Consider the following 19,747-nt stretch of genomic DNA (forward strand, 5'->3'; position numbering starts at 1 on the left):
AGTATCTATGAATTATTTGATATTTTCGCATACAAATGTACTTTGTGACAAAAAAAGCAATGCAAAGACCGCAAGTTGATGGTAGGTCCGTATTTTGATTTTTGACCTTTTCTTGACTTGATATTTTGGGAGTTTATATACTTAGGAGTAATTTTAATTTTCGATTAAATGTTCTTTACTTGGTTTTTTTTTTGGGACGACCCTTGCATTTTATTTTGTTCTTAAATTTTAAATTTATATTGGGTTTATTGATGGTCTCATATAAAACGCATTTGTTTTCTTTAAGTTCTTCTGTATTACAATCTTGTGTATTTTTCATTACCATGTGTCGAACGATTTCTATCTGTGATTGATTTTGTACGTTGGTTTTTAAGCTACATATTGTTGAGTTTGGTTGAAGAGTCATAAGTAAGCTTCGGCACGACCTGCGCACCATTGTTCATTTTTATGGTGAACCTTTTTTTTTTGCTCTCTAGCTTTGTAGTTTGCCCTCTTTCCTGGAAAATAGCCCCAAAACTCCCATTTTTATCCAAAAAGCACGGTTCTGCACCTATATCTAGTAATAACTTATCACTTCATCACTGATAAGCCATTTCGGACATTATTCTCCATCATTTTTAAATCTTCCATATAATTTAAGAATTATGGCGTACCGTGATGTGAGATAAGGTCGGCTAAATTTTTTATGGCATTGAATGCTATATCAAATTTTTCATTGTCCTTTAAAGGTTTCTGATATTCACTATCACTACTGAGAAATTCTTCATCTGAATTCGAATCAATTCGAGATTCGACTTCAATATCTTGATTTTTATATTTAACTTAACTTTGATGAAAAAATTCCTCTGGAAATGCGTCAATTTTTCTTTCCTCCCGCACAAATAAAACATGGCGACAAGGAACATTGTATGATTTTCAAAAACTGCATGCGCAGTTTTCTGGAGATGTTTAATATTATTTACTGCTACCATCTTTGAAATTTTCAGAGATGGTAGCAGTAATTTTCTCTTATCGACTTGTTCTTTTATCGACATGTTTGCTTTATAAATAAAATGTAATTTTAGAGATCTATAATATAATTGCATACCTCCTGCTGTTAATTGGTGTGAAGCAATATCTAGTAATTGCCTTTTTAATCAATAGAATTTTTAACCAATTTATTAGTAAATCTAAATCACAATAAACTGGACATTCGAATTTACCGTGATTTTCGTTTATGGTATGTTTTACATGGGTCTACCTCACGGGCCCGAATGTGAAACGCCCGAAAACGCAAATATCGGAAGGCAAAAGATAAAAAAAATTTTTGATCTTTCGATTTTTTGATCTTTTTTTTGATCTTTCGATCTTTGCCTTCCGATATTTGCGTTTTCGGGCGTTTCACATTCGGGCCCGTCACGGAGACCGGTTTTACATGTACTCGGTATACATTGGATACGTATATTTAACCTCTAATCTGTCAGTAAAAACCAATGACAACTTCATAGATTCTTCAAAATCGCTAAAGTGTAATTGTTATCAATCTAGATAGTTTAAGAACAATTAGAATAATTTATGACAATTTTTCACTAACCGTCTAACATTTGACATTTGGGTTCAGTTAAAAAGACGTGTCATTTGACAATATTTCATATGTACTGTATGTACTTGCAAATAGTTGATAATTCGTAGATATGGTATCTACAAAGAGTCAACAATTCTTAGATACTATATCTGCAAATAGTCAAGTTGTTGTATTAGCTTTTGGCATAAAAATTCATCATAAGCAAATTTTTATAAAATATGACCCGGACCCTTTCAGGGGCCAGGCCCTGTTTATTAGCATCAGCTGGTGCCCCCCTCTCGTCAGACCTTACTGTACCCATTTACATTTTTAATAAAAACGTAAAAATATAGTCATGCTATGTAAATACTCATGGTCGTATAAAGCGATGCTACGACTAACATCTGACGTTTAGGTTGGCGCGAACTTTGCACATGTCAGTCGTCAGATTTAGTCTGTCATATTCTTATCAAAATGGATTTGAATTTAAAGAAAGAGATTGCAATGGCGTTTAAGCTGAATGGATTTTCATTGAGAAAGTAAGTTATATTGTGAGTTTTATTTTTATGTATATATTTTTATTATTATGTATAGATTTTATACAATTACATTATTTATGTATGATTTTATACAATTACATTATTTATGTATGATTTTATACAATTACATTATTTATGTATGATTTTATACAATTACAAAGTAAAAACTGTTTTTGTTTCAGAGAATCTTGTTTATTTCTTATGGAAAATTTTGCTAACTATAGTGCAGATGACAGAAAAAATTGGATAAATAAAATAATTTTACACGTTCAAAATCAACAGCTACATCAATCAATAATTGAAATGTCTCATATTAAATTAGCTATCAAGGCGAGTTTAATTTTATACATGCAGTCCAAAAATTCTCTTGCCAATTTTTACCAACTTTTATATTTTAGGAGAGTAGTAATAACGGTTTGGAAGAATCGGAGACAATTTTCAACGTAATCAATGCATTTCAAATACCTAAATTTAATTACAATATTGAACGTAAGAAATTTTTGAGAGACGAAAAGAATTCATTGAAAGTTGACCTATACCCCGAAGCACGTTGGCGGTTTCAATATTTATTAGATAGGTAATAAAGTTAATTTATTTAATATTTTTCATACATTCATCATTTACAATATTAAAATGTACATGAATAGGTACATATTGATTTTACAACGAACTGCACGCAACAAAGTATTTACACCCGAAACATTACCTGGAACAAAACAAGAAAAAGGCTTCAGCTTAAGGAAAGTAGAACATCTTTTAAGTTGTTCCAGCAGGATCAATGAAGTCATCGTTTTAGGTAAAGCCTTATACCAAATCATTTTATCTATAATTAGTCATGCGCTTTATATGTTATATTTTATAGGACTACTCACACAACTTACGGAAGGTACTTACTATTTAGAAGACCCTACTGGAGCCGTTGCACTAGATTTGTCATTAGTAAGGTATTTATCTTTTATCGCAAACGTTACAACTCACAACTAAAACTTTTAATTGAATTTTAAATTTAAAAAAATATTATATTGTGTTACTTATTTAGATATCAGTCTGGTTTGTTTACCGAACACTGTTTCGTGTTAGCCGAGGGTCACTATGAGGATAGAATATTACACGTAATGGGTCTTGTAATGCCACCTGCCGAGTGTCGCAGTATTAGTCAGTGAGTTCATTTTTAGATTTAAATAAAACATCGATAAGTCGCATTAATAAATTTGAATTTTAGAGTATACTATGGAAACGTGAATACGTTTGGTGGACCGTCAAAAACCCTACTAAAAAATTCTGAAAATTTGTCTAAGATTGAGAAAGCCAACGAAGATGCAATGATACTATTTCTCGCCGATGTCTGGCTGGACGATGTTAAAGTTAGAACTTTAAATATTTTAAAAATAATACATTTGCAATAACTATTCGCCATGAATGCGTTTATTTTGTAGGTTTTGTCCAGGTTGAAGTCATTATTTTCCGGTTACAACGGATTTCCTCCTGCTGCAATAGTATTTATGGGAGAGTTTCTGTCGTGTCCGTATGGTTATGAGCATGGAAATCAACTCAAAACGGCTTTTAAAGCTCTAGCTGATATTTTAAGCCAGTATCCTCAATTGCTGGAGGCTTGCAAATTCGTGTTCGTACCTGGAAGTGCAGATCCATCTTCTCCAAATATACTGCCGAGGCGAGTAATACATGTTTATAAGAGATCCAAAGCATGCTTCTTTCTCATTGTTTCCTGATTTCCATAATGGAGGAGGTCAGGGTCATCTCTCTATGTCCCACAATTCACAATGACTCGAGTTTTCCCAGTGGCAGCCCTGACCTGGTCACTTCATCTTGTTGGGGATCTTCCTCTTCCTCTGCTATCCTCAACGCTTCCCGGAACAACCAATGTTTCAGGTTGTCCTGATCTCATCTCGCGATATGCCCAAAGAGCTGGAGGATACCTATCGCCTTTGAGGATACCTATCAGTTGTTCTCGCTGTTCACGAGACTTTAAGCACCCGTCTCCGGCACCACATCTCAAACGTGTCTATTCTCTGCCTTTCCCGAGCTCGCAACGTCCATGTCTCCACTCCACATAAAAATATGGGGCAGACTAAAGCTCGGAACAGACGTATTTTCGTAGACACGGTGATGCCTCGGTCTTCCCAAATTTTACTCCGTTCCGACATACCAGTCCACGTTTTTATTTCAGTCTCACAACCTTCATCGTCCGATAACGTTGACCCAATATAAATGGATTCGAGTACAACTTCAAAATCAGATTCGTCCTTCCGAGTTGACCATGTCGATCCACCGTCACAATCTCTGTTCATCCCGAGATTGCTAACTAATGAATGAAATGTGAAAAACATGCTTTGACTTCCCAATTGGCTTAATGCTTCCTTTTAAATATATGAATAAATAAAAAATGTTAACTTAATTTTTATTTTGTAGACCACATTTACCAGAGTTCATAACCGAAGACATTAGATCGAAACTAGGCGATCGGGTAATATTTACAAGTAATCCTTGTAGAATTCAATACTGCACTCAAGAAATAGTAGTACTTCGGCATAATCTAGTCACTAAGATGTGCCGAAACTCTATACACTTTCCGGAATCAGGCGATATTCCCGATCATGTACGCAAAGCCATTTTGTATTATATATGTATTTACATTAATGTGATTTATTTATTTATATTAAAATTTTTAGTTAATGAAAACGCTACTGGGTCAATGTACATTGGCGCCATTGTCAATCGGAGTTCAACCTGTTTATTGGCAGCATGCCGATGCTTTAAATTTGTACCCAATGCCAGATTTAGTAGTGATAGCTGATAACTTCAAACCGTATACGAGATCATATCAAAATTGTCAATTCATAAATCCGGTAAGAAACTTTTTATATTATATATGTAAATATAGTAATAGTAATTTTGTTTAATTCATTTACAATTTTGTTTTAGGGTTCCTTCCCTCGTACAGATTTTTCCTTCAAAGTATACATGCCTGCATCTAGAACCATAGAAGACTCTCAAATACCAAATGAAGACTTATAGGAGTAATACAATGATACGTTTAAAAATAATTTATTTAGTTATTTTCATAATCATAAAATTGGAAACGTGTTCTACAACTGTCGATTGAGAATGTAGACATATATGTAGTGCCTGTTAAAACGTTCCAATTTTTTATTAGTTTTATCCAAGCTTCCATAAAATGTATGTAAAGAAGTATTGCACACGCACACATGTAAAATAAATTGTGCAAGCTTTATGCCCCCTAAATTTATTGATACAGTTTCAATCGGATCGTATACATTTGACTTTAAAAATAAAACTAAATTATTGGTTAATGTTATTATATTTACTCTCCCATATTGATATTGTAAAAAAATATGCATAATAAACTAATAGAAATCAGGAATATTCATTATAAATTTTGATTTATACATTTCTTCAGTCTGATTACAAAATACTATTCATATTTACAACGATAATACAATCTCTGCCATACGTATAACAAGTTCATGCGGAAAAAGCTAAAAAATGTTTATTACAACATATCAAGATTGCCAATATAAACAGTAAAGCGATTAAAATATACACAAGCTATCCACTCGTTTCTTATATAATATGCAGGTATGTATATAAAAAAAAAGTCCAAAAACATCAACGGAAACGCTAATCTTATGAATCCAATATCACTTAGGAGCTAAAATTTGTTACACAGGTTTCGCATTCAAATTCAATTTACATATTCGTTTGTGTACAATATATACAAATATAATTCCGAAATACATACGTACATACATATACTTAAATATTTACAATCACAATCACGAAGTAGAAGAAATAATACTTCACACTCATCGATGCCAGTGTTTAAAGATATTTATAATGTTGCCGAACGCATAATCAAATAATTTATATAATAAAATAATCTCAGATGCTGTAAATCAACATAGCGAACTGTAGACTGTTCTGTCTTCAATAAGCAAAAACATTAAATAATTTGTGTTTAAGGTGTTGTTTATAAACCTGACCAGATAATAATTACATCTATAATAATAAAACAATATTTTATAAAATTGGCTTAAAATTATCACTCAATTGTACAAATTTGTAAGCAATTTAAGAAACTTATTACCAGAGATCAGTGGCCAAAGTGCTTTTATGCACAAAAAATGGTTTTTTGCTCTCTTGCTTTGTAATACAATAGTAATCGACAATAATGAACCATTTTTTGTGCATAAAAGCATCCTGGCCACTGATCTCTGCTTATAAACAAAGATAGGAAAGATGCTTTTATATACATTCAAAAGACTTTTGATTTATTATTGTACATAAATCATCATCTAAATTTTGGTTTATTTGATTCAGTATTATTGAGCATAAAACTGAATTAAAATATTCACTACTTACTGATATTAAATTGAAGCAAGTCAAAAGTAAATCTGTATTTATATTCTATTACAATATGACCATCCTTTTATTAGATTTTTTTAAGTCAAAGTTTCATAAGCAATATTTACATTATATATTTATGTGCATCTTACTTCTGTTTAATTTCAGTAAATAGTACAAATCAAGCAATGACATATATGTATCTATTATGTAATATTAATTTATATCATCATATGCATAAACATGACAAAATAAAATAAATCACAACAATGCCCAATCAAATTTGCCAACTCTATAAATAAATTATAAAAAAATACAATATTTACATCTACGATGATAACCTTTGTCCTATCAGTCCGACGAAAGTATATCGTTTATTGAAATCAATATGATCACAAACACAACATACGGATTGTTAAATATTCTTTACGGTATACAATATATATAATATATAATACAAATATGATAAATAATAAAACAGGTTAGACATTCATTTTAAAATGATAATATTAATTACAAATAGATGGCGAACTGATAGAAGTGAAACTCATACGCTCTGCGACCATATTACTTTCTGAATAATATAATAATATGTTCGCCAGAGGTGAATACATATATTTATACATAATCGGTAAACTTATTAAGTCTTGCATTTGAGATGACTCATGAATAGGTCGACTATCTGTTGTCTTGAGGGCCATTTGTTAATTCTGAAAAATCAATTCAATACAATAATTATTACATATAACGTTCAAGTCCAATTGAAAGATATGTTTAATACAAAATTTAACAGTCTTACTTGCGTTTCGATGACGCCTACAAGCTTCCTGTCTTTCGATTGCGTCGAAGTACCACAATGTTATGGCATACCTGGTCTTGAAGGCCGGTAGGACTTCGTGCGGATTCCGCCTGTCCGACCAGAAAAAAATAGCCCGATCGAACACGGGCGCTATATTTGCTACGTGCTCCCAACCTTCCGGGAATATCCTGAAAATATAACACAAAATATTACTTTATTTACAATATGAATGCAAAAACAAGACAAGATATAAAGATAAATATGAAACAATGTGTAAAAACAAATGTGGTTGAGGAGCTTGATGCCTCTTGCAACAGATGACGAAGCCATAAAATTGAGGATTGCTGACAAAACCAACCAGTAACGTATATAAATATTATAATGTCCCAAATATGTACATATACTCTATGTCGTAATTCAGGGGAATTATAACCTAGTGCTCCCAGGAGGTAGGCATTAGGATAGTGACTGTTAACTATTATATAAATATATCAGAGAAACTTCCCCTACACTCTTTCAACTCTCAATCAATGGACCCTATCACTAAGGCTCTGTATATATGTGAATTTGAAATGGTTAACCCTTTGAGTGCTGGCGTCTGTTCTGTTGGAAGCCCGCCGCGCTGAAAATTTTGCCTATACTTCAACTAGAATTATTTAGAAATCCAATAGAAAGCAGGTATAAAAACCCTAGATCACCAACCTAGATAACTATCGCCGAGGATTCCGAATTTTGTAAAGGTGTGCTTAGACTCTTTAATATATCTTGCAACAATATAAAATAAACAAAAGAAGTCTATTAATGAATGTATTTTTCCAAAACTATTTTCATCTTCTTCATTGTTGTTAAAATGTAATGCTCACAATCTAAATGCCAAGCCACAATCTAAAATACCCAGCATTTAGGGATTTCCATCGAGAAATTCTGCTATGGTTAAAATTCAGAAGTTCTGGTGTCGATCAGTCTTTATTAACATTGACAAGGATTACACGACCCATGTTCAATGCATTTTTTTTTCAATGCTACTGGGAAAGGTTTAGGTAGTATTCTTGTTTATTTTTTACATACTCAAAAATACAAAGCCGATAGGCGTATTTCAGGCTGATGGCTTGTTGGCAAAACGCCGATCGGCGTTGGTAAGCATTCAAAGGGTTAAAAAAGAATAGGTGAAAAATGTGGTGGGTTTATGAGTAACGAATGAAGATAGCGTTGTGGCAATGGATGGATGTAATAATTAAATACTAGAATAGCATTCAATGGGATTTAGAAGAATGAATGGAAGGAAGATGTGTGTAAGTGAAAAGGTAATACTAGAATTACAGTGTGTTTATCTAACGATTCGGAATTGTGAAATGAGTGTATTTTCTCCCCTTATAAGTAAAAAAGTAATCGTACATGATATAAGATTTTGGCCACTAGTACAATTTTGATGTACACACCCAATAACATTTTTAAAATATGCCTTTTTGAGATAAATGATTGGAATAGTTGAGAATTGATACAATGAAGATATCAAACATTTGCAATGATGTTACCCTTAAACTTTAAATCTAGCTACTACTGTGTTGTCTCCCCTATTGCTATAATGCTTATCTCCCTTATCGCAACTGCTCTAAAGTACATACATACAGTAACGTCCCGAAGGCATAAGCAGGTAAGGCAATTTCTACAGGCGGCAAATTGTGGCAGAATAAAATTTATTTTTAATTAAGTTAGTATTTAATAAAATTCTCGGAAAGAATCTTGGTCTGAAAACTGCTCGACGAAAACCCGTCAAAGAGTAAGTTTTCAACGGCGGGTAACATAATTGGTTAATGGTTGTAGATTAAAATTTTCCTGCACTCATTTGACTAATATTTGGAATGGATCGTGTTACCGACATATGACAACAATGTTTTTGTGGGTGGATCTCAACAATCTGTTTCTTATGATGGTAAATTTTTATTTACAGTAGAAATGAAATAAGTGATAGATATTTTAATAACACAACTTAGATGAAGATATGAAAAACCGTATGACTTTTGAAGATACTCTTCTTCGAACAGTGACCCATTGAGCTCATATTCTACACCATAATTTCTCAAAAATCCGAAAAAAAAAAAAAATGTGCATACTTCTTTTTTACTATGCAAACTGAATTAAGATATTTTATTTTCGACATTCAATCTAAAAAAAAAAAACACGTTTACTCATATTTTACATATTATATAATACCAGTCATCTACCATTTGAACCCCTATTAATATTAAATCCTCTATTATATCTCTTAAGAGCATACATATGTATACCGGGGAAGGGAAATAGCATTTTATACTCTTAAACATCAAGAATTTCGAAATCAAAGAACTCACCTGAGCAGCCCACCGCAAGATTCCACGTCCCAATTCAGGTTGAGGTAATATATGGCTGTTATGCAGCGGCCATCTTTGTTTGGATTATCTACATGCTTTACATAATGGCTTCCGTGTCCTGGATAACACGCCACCATCGCCTGCAAATCGTTTACATCATAAATAAATATCCAATTGGAATTGTACGAGACGTTTGTTGATAATTTGCAAACATAAGAACAGGTATTGATTTCGTATTAGAAATATCTCAACCGGCCATTTTGCCGAACGTATAGAATTTTAATCTAATATTAATGCGTATTATGGTGTTTCTACTAAGGTTTTTTTTTTGTTTTTGTTGATAACAAGTATAAAATTTTAATCTAGTGTCTATCAATCTTTGAAAAGGTCGCATAAATATGCAAAGCGTTTCGATAAATAGTAAAACGCAAATTTTCATTTGTGTTAATGTTGTTTTGGTGTGTATTTTTAGAAGACACGCAAAATTTTTTTTCGCTTTAGATTTATTGCACATCTTATCTTCAGTTATTCTCAAAGTTTATTTTTTCTATACTACATTTGTGTATTATGTAAAAAAATTTCACGTAGAATAATTCGAATGAATAGAAACGTTTTGGAAGATTTTGTGCCTAGGACCTTATAAGCGATAGTTAAAATACACAATGAAAATTTAAACGTAACACGAAAAATTCAAAGCCAAAAAATACGTTTGTTTATTTTTATAGTATTTTAAAATATCAAATTAGAAACAATTGACTTAAATTCAACATTCATTTTAAAAAAATCAGTATAACTTCTTCTTTTTAAAGACTTCCTAATTTTTTTTTCATATTTTTATTTTCAACACATTATTATCGCATAAAACTTAACTAAACCTATCGTAATGTTGTAAAATGGTCAAAAATCAAAAATTAAAGTTGCATTTCATTAACCCTTTGAGTGCTGACGTCTTTTGTTTTGAAAGCCCGCCACGCTAAAAATTTCGCCAACATTTCCAACTAGAATTATTTAGAAATCCAATAGAAAGCAGATATAAAAAATCCAAACAAACTCTAGATCACTGCCGCCGAGAATTTCGAGTTTTGTAAAGTTGTGTTTAGACTCTCTAATATATCTTGCAACAATTAAAATAAACAAAAGAAGTCTATTAATGAATGTATTTTTCCAAAACTAGTTCCATCTTCTTCATTGTTGTTAAAATGTAATGCTCGCAATCTAAATGCCAAGCCACAATCTAAAATACTCAGCAATTAGGGATTTCCATCGAGAAATTATGCTATGGATATAAATTCAGAAATTCCGGTGTAAACCAGTCTTTATAAGCATTGACACAGATTAGACGACCCATGTTCAATGCTACCTGGAAAGGCTTGTATTCTTGTTTACTTTGTATATGCTCAAAATACAACGCCTATCGGCGTTTTTCAGGACCATCGACTTGTTGGCAAAACGCCGATCGGCGTTGGTCAGCATTCAAAGGGTTAAGTGATTCAGTGAAAATTTCCCCAGAAGAAACACACCGCTATTTCAGTATCCAGAACTATTCCGAATATTTCATTAGCATTGATGAATGTGCCTTCGTGGAATGATTCATATCTCGAAATCAACTGGCATCTCAAGAGATAAAAGGGAGAACTCTCCAGTTTTAAATGAAACGAGCTTACGTGATGAAAATACGCGTTCTAATTTAAATTCTACACTCGAATCGCAACCTCTCGATCCAACATAATGCGACATCCGTTGAAACGCCCCTGTTCGTAAACCGATTCAGTACCAGTGGAGAGGGGAGACTTGGGTGGTTCACCCCCTCGTTCTCTCGTCGGGTCACGTAGGCAAAAAGCAACAGGTCGTGGTGTACGTGACTACAGCAAGTAAGTCGATTTCGACACGTGCAAGTGAAACAATGAATGGTTTCGACTTTACTATTGTCAGTAGGGCATAGGAGCATATTGTGAATTTTAAATGGAGCACGCGTAACTATCCAGAACTAAGATGATTCTAATTCATTGATTTCATCGTTGTTGTAGTTCAGCATAATTTTTTACATTTGCTTATAAGAATGTTTATGAGAATTCATACAAAACTCGCAATACTTACTGTGAGTCAGCGGGCCAACTAATTACACTGAGAAACAACAAATCACGTTTTTTACTAGGAGCCGAGCCTAATCAATAAATACTAAGTTTGACCCACTGAATTCTAATATTACAGTGATTTTTGTTGGTTTCTTCTAGTTTAAGAGATATGAGCGTTTAAAAATTTCCAATTTTTGGCTTTTGCCATCAGTAACTCAAAATCTATGTAATATTGCTGGGTCTACCTCACGAGCCGGAATGTGAAATTACCGAAAACGCAAATATCGGAAGGCAAAGATCGAGAATCGAAAGATCTTAAGTCGAAAGATAAAAAAGGGTGCATGGTAAACGGTACATACTCACTTAATTTGCGCGAGCAGGATACAACAGGAACAAGCGGAACAGGCTTTTCCTCCCGTATTCTGCGCGCGCACATTAATACGGGAGGAAAAACCTGTTCCTCTTGTTCCTGTTATATCCTGCTCGCGCAAATTAAGGGAGTATGTACCGTTTACCATGCATCCTTTTTTTTGATCTTTCGACTTAAGATCTTTCGATTTTCGATCTTTGCCTTCCGATATTTGCGTTTTCGGTAATTTCACATTCTGGCTCGTCACGGAGACTGAATATTGCTGTGCCAAAAGTGAATATTAGAATGGATAACACTGAACAACATAAAAAAATTACCGGAGCGGAAACTTATCAATCCTTACGAAGTTTGACCCACTTAATTCGAATATGACAATGATTTTTGTTGGCTTTCTCTCGTTTAAGAGATACAGATTTTTGGTTTTGCAGTCTTTAATTCAAAATCTAGTATTGCTGTGCCAACAGCCAGTATTGAAATCAACAGTCAGATGTTTTTTCTATTGATTGTGATATTTTTATTGCTCTGAAATACTTGTAATTAATTATCCTGTCAATTTTTAAAGTCAAAAATATTTATTTTTTTGAAATACTTATAATTAATTATCTAGCGAATTTTAAGTCAAAAATAAGATTAGTTTTTTATGCCAATATTCGTTTTATCTAAACGTACTGGACAAAATTAAATGGACACGAATGGATGATGCAAGGGCGAGATGAAGAATGGAGAGCACATCACTCCATCTCACTCGCTGGCTCTCACTTACGAGCAATGAGCCTTGAATATTTCATATTGTAATTTAAAATCATTTACCGCTTGAATTAGTACGCTCAGATAAAATATAAAAAATTGAGATTGAAAACGAACCCTTAAAAACCCGGTTAAGTGAAAAATAAGCGAAATTAGCTCATAATATAACGGAAAAAATTTGACTTTAAAAATTAGCTAGATAATTAATTACAAGTATTTCAAAGCAATAAAAAAATTACAATCAATAGAAGAAACATCCGACTATTGATTCCAATATTCACCTTTGGCACAGCAATACTAGATTTTGAATTAAAGACTGCGAAAGACAAAAATCTGTAAAAATTGCACATATTTTTAAACGCTCATATCTATTAAACGCGAGAAAGCCAACAAAAATCATTGCCATATTCGAATTAAGTGGGCCAAACATCGTAAAGATTAATAAGTCTCCACTTTGGTAAGTAAAAACCGTGATTTTTGTTGCTCAATGTAATCAGATTTTTCTTCCATTGATTGTAATTTTTTATTGCTTTAAAATACGTATAATTAATTATCTGGCGAATTTTAAAAGCAAAAATATATTTTCTATAAATACGTATTACAATGTACATATATTGAATTTTCTCCGATCGATTCTTAAGCGGCGGAATTTAGCCTTAAACTCGCAAATATTGATTTCACACATGACTAAATATCCAAAACATGCATCTAAAATCACAAGGCAAATATCGGATTCAAACATCATACATCAAATTTACGACCAAGCAAAAAAAAATGTAGCGTGAAACGAGTTATTTAAACTTGCAAATTTATACAGATTACACATAAACAATGAGGCACTCCCAATGATTGATGAAAAGCAAATAAAAAAAGTTTTTTTAACATCCACTCGAATCCGGTTAACGATCTGATCTATGTATTGTCGCATCTATATGCAAAAAAAAAAAAGGTTGAACTACGTGACATAATTATTTCAAATATGTGGGAAAAACCAGTTTCAATAATGAGCCAACCGCAAACTATTTCAAAAATCCACTTATCGGGAGAAATATACGTATGTGCAGTATGATAAATACAATACAGCTTTGATAAGAGTTATTCGCACGTACATATTATGTATGTATATAGTACCTACATCAGCGGTTTCCAAACTGGGAGGCGCGGACTATTGCCAGGGGAGGCGCCAAAACTTTTTAATAAAAAAATAATTTTCATACCATAATATCTACAAATAAATAAAACTTCATATCGTAGCTTAACAGTAAAAATTCAATGCATGAATGTTTATTTTTCTTTCATTTTTATACACACATTTAATTAGCAACCTTTCTCGAAGAAAACCAACATGAAGAGGCACATTTATGGTCGACCGAAATATTTTATTGTTAAACTTGCCTATTTAGTTGAAATTTTTGGAAAATTGAGCGGTTTAAATAGATCACAAATACATCCACTTTTTCAAAAAGACAAAGTAAAAGCTTTCATTTAAAAGTTGAAGTTATGAAATCAAATTAACAAAAGAATGAGTTGGATATGTTTTCATTTTCCAAAGATTTCTGGTCCACAGCCAATATTGAAGCAAGTAAAAATGTTTTTACTGACCACATAGATGGTTTAGTGCTGCATTTTTCCAATTATTTCAAAGACCTCCATTCCATTTAACTATCTACAATGAAGAAGACGAATTCGAGCTGACAACCATCGAAAAAGAAAAAGCGATAGCTCACTAAAACGAAAGTTTCAAAATGAAACCATAATTAAATTTTGGATGAATCTTAGTGTAGAGTATGAATCTTTGTATTGCAAAGCAATGCAAATGCTTCTACCGTTTGGAACGTCTTATTTATGCGAAACGGGCTTTTCGGCACTAGCTGCAATGAAAACCAAATATCGAGCCAGGTTAATAGTCGAAAAGGAATTACGAGTGGCACTCTCCATATTACCCCAAGATTTGATAAACTTTGTGCCAATAAACAAAAACATCCTTCGCATTATATTTTGATGTGTTAGATGTAGTTTAATTAGTAATTTAATTAGTAAAAAATAAATATACGTGTTCGTATAAATTTATGTTATAGCAAAACCTTTTTATTATTCTGTCTATTGTAGTGTTCATTATTTTTAAATAAAAGTTTATTATTTAAAACGTGTCTATATTATTATATCTATTAAAAAATAAAATGAAGGGAGGCGCGGAAAAAAAATTTTTTTTTTAGGGAGGCGTAGTAGCATAAAGTTTGGAAACCGCTGACCTACATACATAAATTTGTATTCGAAAATGTTATACGGAAAGTAAATGTTGACGAATCTGGTGAAATCCTGCGGTTGTTGCGATTCTAAGGGTGAATTTAAACCGACGCGGAAATGATAATCGTATCAACAAATGATAAATCGTATTGTAATCGGACCGGTGTTTGTAATCGCCATGGCGTAATACACGCATTCACACGTAGGCCATTGCTGAGTGCACACGTGCCAACGCGTAAACAAAAGCATGCACGGGGATAGCAGTGTAACCGAGCCATTATGATTCTGACTATACGCCATGTTTAAACTTAAGCTTAACCCTTTGAGTGCTGACGTCTTTTCTGTTGAAAGCCCGCCGCGCTGAAAATTTCGCCAACATTTCCAGTAACTACATAGAATTATTTAGAAATCCAATAGAAAGCAAATGTAAAAATTGTAGCTAATCCAAACAAACCCTAGATAACTACCACCGAGGATTTCGAGTTTTGTAAAGGTGTGTTCACACCAGAGAAATGTAATATTAATAGAAGTGGCTTTAGGTGTTTTTGTTGTTGTCAAGTGACATTCTGTCCACGGACAGATCTAAATAATTTTAGCATCAGTCGTATTTGACACTTGGTGCTCGACGTATGTCCGATAAAAACTTCTCTGTTTGTTTATATTACTCGCAAGACGGGCAAGCATCGGTAAAAATGGCACAATACATTCAAAAACACACAATAAACAACATGGGATACATTTTTATAAGTAAATTGATCAGATTGTATTCCGTGCGATGTAGCGTATTTATAGAGACGTACCGCGTAAAATTGACAACAATTATTTATTCGTAAGGGCCCCTCTATTCTTATTACTAGAGGTAGGATAGTCACAGTGCAATCCATTGTTCGGCAAACCTTTAACAATGCATTTACAACCTTTGAACAATACACGGCCCCCTCAGGCTCCGGTGACTACTTATTACATATCTCTGGTTCAGACTCTCTAATATATCTTGCAACAATATAAAATAAACAAAAGAAGTCTATTAATGAATGTATTTTTTCAAAACTAGTTCCATCTTCTTCATTGTTGTTAAAATGTAATGGCCACATTCTAAAATACTCAGCAGTTAGGGATTTCCATCGAGATATTCTGCTATGGTTATAAATTCAGAAATTCCGGTGTAAATCAGTCTTTATAAGCATTGACCTAGATTACTAGTGAGCGGAACGGAAGCGTGCTGTTCATTGTTAATTGGCCGTTCTTTGTTAAGGTTCATCGAACCTTTTTTTTTTGCACTCTAGCTTTGTAAAAATACCCAAAACGCCCGATTCCTGGAAAAAGCACGGTCCCTATCCGCCCTTTACAGATTGCACGACCCATGCTCAATTTTTTTCAATGCTACCTGGAAAGGCTTGGCGGGTAGTATTCTGGTTTACTTTGTACATGCTCAAAATACAACCCCTATCGGCGTTTTTCAAGCCCATCGACTTGTTGGCAAAACGCTGATCGGCGTTGGTCAGCATTGAGAAATCTCTTCAACTAGTCTGAAGACTAGTTGAAGAGAGCGACAGTCGATTCCGAGGGTATGTCGTCTAGTGCCGAAACTTCTGGGTAACTTGAGAGTAGTAGAGGATAAAGGCGAAAACCTGCTGAGTGTAATGGCTAGATGTAGGATAGTCAAAGTGCTATCCATTGTTCGGCAAACCTTTAACAATGCATTTACAACCTTTGAACAATATACGGCCCCCTCAGGCTCCGGTGACTAGCTAATGGCCCATTAAACTCGGCAGGTTTACTAATGGGACGTCACGTGTCCTTGGCTTCCGGCTGTGCACGTGCAGAATACATATGTTTGGGAGGGTTCCCGGATAAATGCAATGAATAGAGGCGCAGTTTCTTGAAATCTTAATTTTCAAAGGCGCTCAAGAAGAATTTGCGCTATAGAATTCCACAAAAAAGGGTTAGCACCCTCGTATAACATACAAATACCCCTAGACGCTTTTTTGTTGTATCAATGCTTCAGTTCTTCTTGAGCAACTTTGAAAGTTTAGATGTCTCGACAGTGCGGCTCTCAAGTGCATTTATCCGATTACCGTTCGAGAGGTCGCACGTGTATGCATATCCGGTTCGGTGATTATTCTGCAAAAATCGATCTCGCGCAAGTCGCTAAAATCTCGATCACGGAACATCTGGTACCCAAAAACTACACCAATCACGCCAAATATTGCGCAAACGAGAACTCGAGTGCCAGATGTTCCGTGATCGAGATTTTAGTGACTTGCGCGAGATCGCTTTTTGAAGAATAATCCGTTTACTATGCATACATGTACATATGCAACCGACAGGTTTCTCCTAGATTTATTTAAAAATGGGATTCAACGTTATCGATTATTGTCAAGCAAGGATAAAATATCACCGAAAACACTCCTGGGGTCGTAGAGATCGTTGTACTTAATACACCAAATTGATAGTTCATTTATAAAAATGCGTTTAATAGAGTTTAATGCGTTTGATCACATTAAAAATGCGCCGAGTCGTAAACTTGAAGAAATGTTAATACGATGTAAAATACATAAAACTCGAAAATGCGTTGATATCTATTTATATTCAAAGGTAAATGGCAGATTGAAAATTCGCAGAATAGAATTTAATCAATTGATAATACATATTTGAAAATAGGGCACAAACCTTGTTTGCAGAAGTTCATAGAACTTATCTATGTATGTACATATGTATATACGAAGTATCAATAGATAAAGCATTGTGTTCTTGAGATACATAATTCGGCTTCGAATTCTGATTAGACATGTATTCAGTATTGATTCAGATTTCAGTAAGGGAATACGGGTCATAAGATTACATGCTTAATGTATGTGGTATATAAATACAATATAGTTCCTTCAAGCAGAACTAGTATATGTATATGTACAAATTAATTTTACTTATATTAACTCAAACTTGAAGAAAAGGCCACCAACGAGCTAAATAAACTTAAATACGAATATTGTGAATATATCGAATTGCATTTAATGACATTGTATTAAATTATAAAAAATGAGAATTTAAGCGCGGAACATTTTTTTAACCTATCTCATCATCATCATCCTCATTTACCATCGATTGCTGGATGAAGGCCTCTCCAACACTCTTCCATTCGTCTCTGTTTTGAGCAAATCTCATCCATTTCATCCTACACATTCTTCTAATTTCATCCGCCCATATACGTTGTGGCCATCCTTGCATTCTTTTACATTCTCTCGGGTGCCATTGGAGCATTTCTTTCGTCCATTCTTCTAACATCGCCCATTAACATTTGAATCTCTTCATTCTGTCCAATATGTTTGTCATATTTCTCACTCACGTATTCTGTTCATTTAACACTTCGTCCTCTAACCAAGTCACAAGTCCGATAACCACTCTTGTGCTGGACTCTAAGCATCCAGTTTAGTCCAAAAAGCGGGCTCTTAAGTAAAGTGGGCACTTAGTAAGCTCTTATTTTATATTATTAGACGTTTGACACAAACGTCGAATAATATAAAATAAGAGCAGGAAAAGAAAAAAATAACTGTTGAAGTATAACCGTCATTCCAAGGCGAATATCATTTTTACACTGACCGTTGAGCGCGGCGTACTGAATTTCCCCTCTCTCTCTCTCTCTCTCTCTCTCGCATCTGTGAGGCACGTGTACAAGGGGCTTCCCGCAAAAATAATTATTTGTTGTTATTGATGATTTGTTTTATTTCGTAATGACATAATTCGACTCATAGATGTTTTGATGAGCAATACATAAACTATGAAGACCCAAGATTCAGTAAATTTGGAGATATAAAATGAAATATAAATCCTGGTCACTTGGCAGATGTTAACCTACGTAACAATAATTAAGTCCCAACGTGACTATGTACATACCTAATTGCAATTAAATATGCACACCCATTTCATACGCCGATATTGCGAAAATTCACACAGGAAAATCGGCCAAGAAAAAGTAGAACAAACCAAAACAATGATCAAGGGCAGAAGATAAATCAATTTACATTCACGCGATTTTCAATCTGTTTGAAATATCTAGTAGCTAAATATTATTATCTACCACAGATAAACATTATGAAAGAAAAAAATTAACTAAAAGCCACCTAAAAAGCAGCTCGATAGCTGGGGGGGAAGCTATCTAAATTGCGATTTTACTACGCGAATCCGATGTTTCAGTCACGTAGGCCACATAGATAACTCTATAATTATCACTGCCTACAAAACAAAAACATCTGAGAATGAAAGTGATAACGTTTACGGATTAAGATGGCATCTGAAAATTTTCACACACATGCACAAATAGCGAAAAAGTTCATCCACACACGTTCACAGCCGACACCAACAAGTGGGTCACGGACGACGATAAGGACAGACGACAGAGAATACAAGTTCTTTCACGAGGAGAACTAGTTTGAAAAAATCGCACAAGCAACAAACAAGCAACGAATCGCACCGATAAATTGACCTAACATACGAAAATGGCTATTTACTATATGGATGTCATCGACTTTCGAAACTTTGACTTTACAAAGGGTGGGAGTGTTCGAGAGCACTCGTCAATGATATCTATTTGCGCCTAGGATACTCTCTTCAAGTGATGGTCAGTCGTCGTCAACATTAGGCATCGCACATTGATCCATCACAAATGAGAAATAAGCACTGTGGGTCTAATTTC

The 19,747-nt window shown here is 33.8% G+C and overlaps 2 protein-coding genes across 3 annotated transcripts in view; one reads left to right on the top strand and one right to left on the bottom strand.

Moving 5' to 3' along the window:
• PolE2 (DNA polymerase epsilon subunit 2) lies at nt 1-5,496 on the top strand. Of its 2 annotated transcripts, XM_077444308.1 has the most exons (12): nt 1-85; nt 1,959-2,082; nt 2,265-2,412; nt 2,481-2,659; nt 2,730-2,878; nt 2,945-3,026; nt 3,122-3,241; nt 3,305-3,446; nt 3,519-3,754; nt 4,513-4,699; nt 4,773-4,949; nt 5,026-5,496. In XM_077444308.1, exons 1-12 carry the CDS (start codon nt 79-81, stop codon nt 5,116-5,118), a joined length of 1,644 nt encoding a protein of 547 aa, XP_077300434.1. In that variant the 5' UTR covers nt 1-78; the 3' UTR covers nt 5,119-5,496. The 2 variants fall into 2 exon arrangements, with proteins under 2 accessions (XP_077300434.1, XP_077300433.1); XM_077444307.1 differs by lacking the exon at nt 1-85 and having other exon boundaries at nt 1,707-2,082.
• Hph (HIF prolyl hydroxylase) overlaps nt 5,408-19,747 on the bottom strand; it is a 24,176-nt gene continuing 9,836 nt past the window's right edge. The window contains exons 4-6 of the mRNA XM_077444320.1: nt 9,616-9,755; nt 7,265-7,452; nt 5,408-7,175 (exon numbers count right to left, since the gene is read on the bottom strand). Coding sequence (XP_077300446.1) covers nt 7,144-7,175; nt 7,265-7,452; nt 9,616-9,755 — 360 coding nt within the window. The 3' untranslated portion in view covers nt 5,408-7,143. The remainder of the gene's footprint in view (nt 7,176-7,264; nt 7,453-9,615; nt 9,756-19,747) is intronic.

This window comes from Arctopsyche grandis, chromosome 13 (assembly GCF_051622035.1).
Source record: "Arctopsyche grandis isolate Sample6627 chromosome 13, ASM5162203v2, whole genome shotgun sequence".
Taxonomy (NCBI): Eukaryota; Metazoa; Arthropoda; class Insecta; order Trichoptera; family Hydropsychidae; genus Arctopsyche; species Arctopsyche grandis.

Coding starts and splice junctions, on each gene's coding strand:
- PolE2 (XM_077444308.1), top strand. Junction 2,660..2,729: donor TTTCAATATTTATTAGATAG/GTAATAAAGTTA, acceptor GTACATGAATAG/GTACATATTGATTTTACAAC. Junction 3,027..3,121: donor CTAGATTTGTCATTAGTAAG/GTATTTATCTTT, acceptor TTACTTATTTAG/ATATCAGTCTGGTTTGTTTA.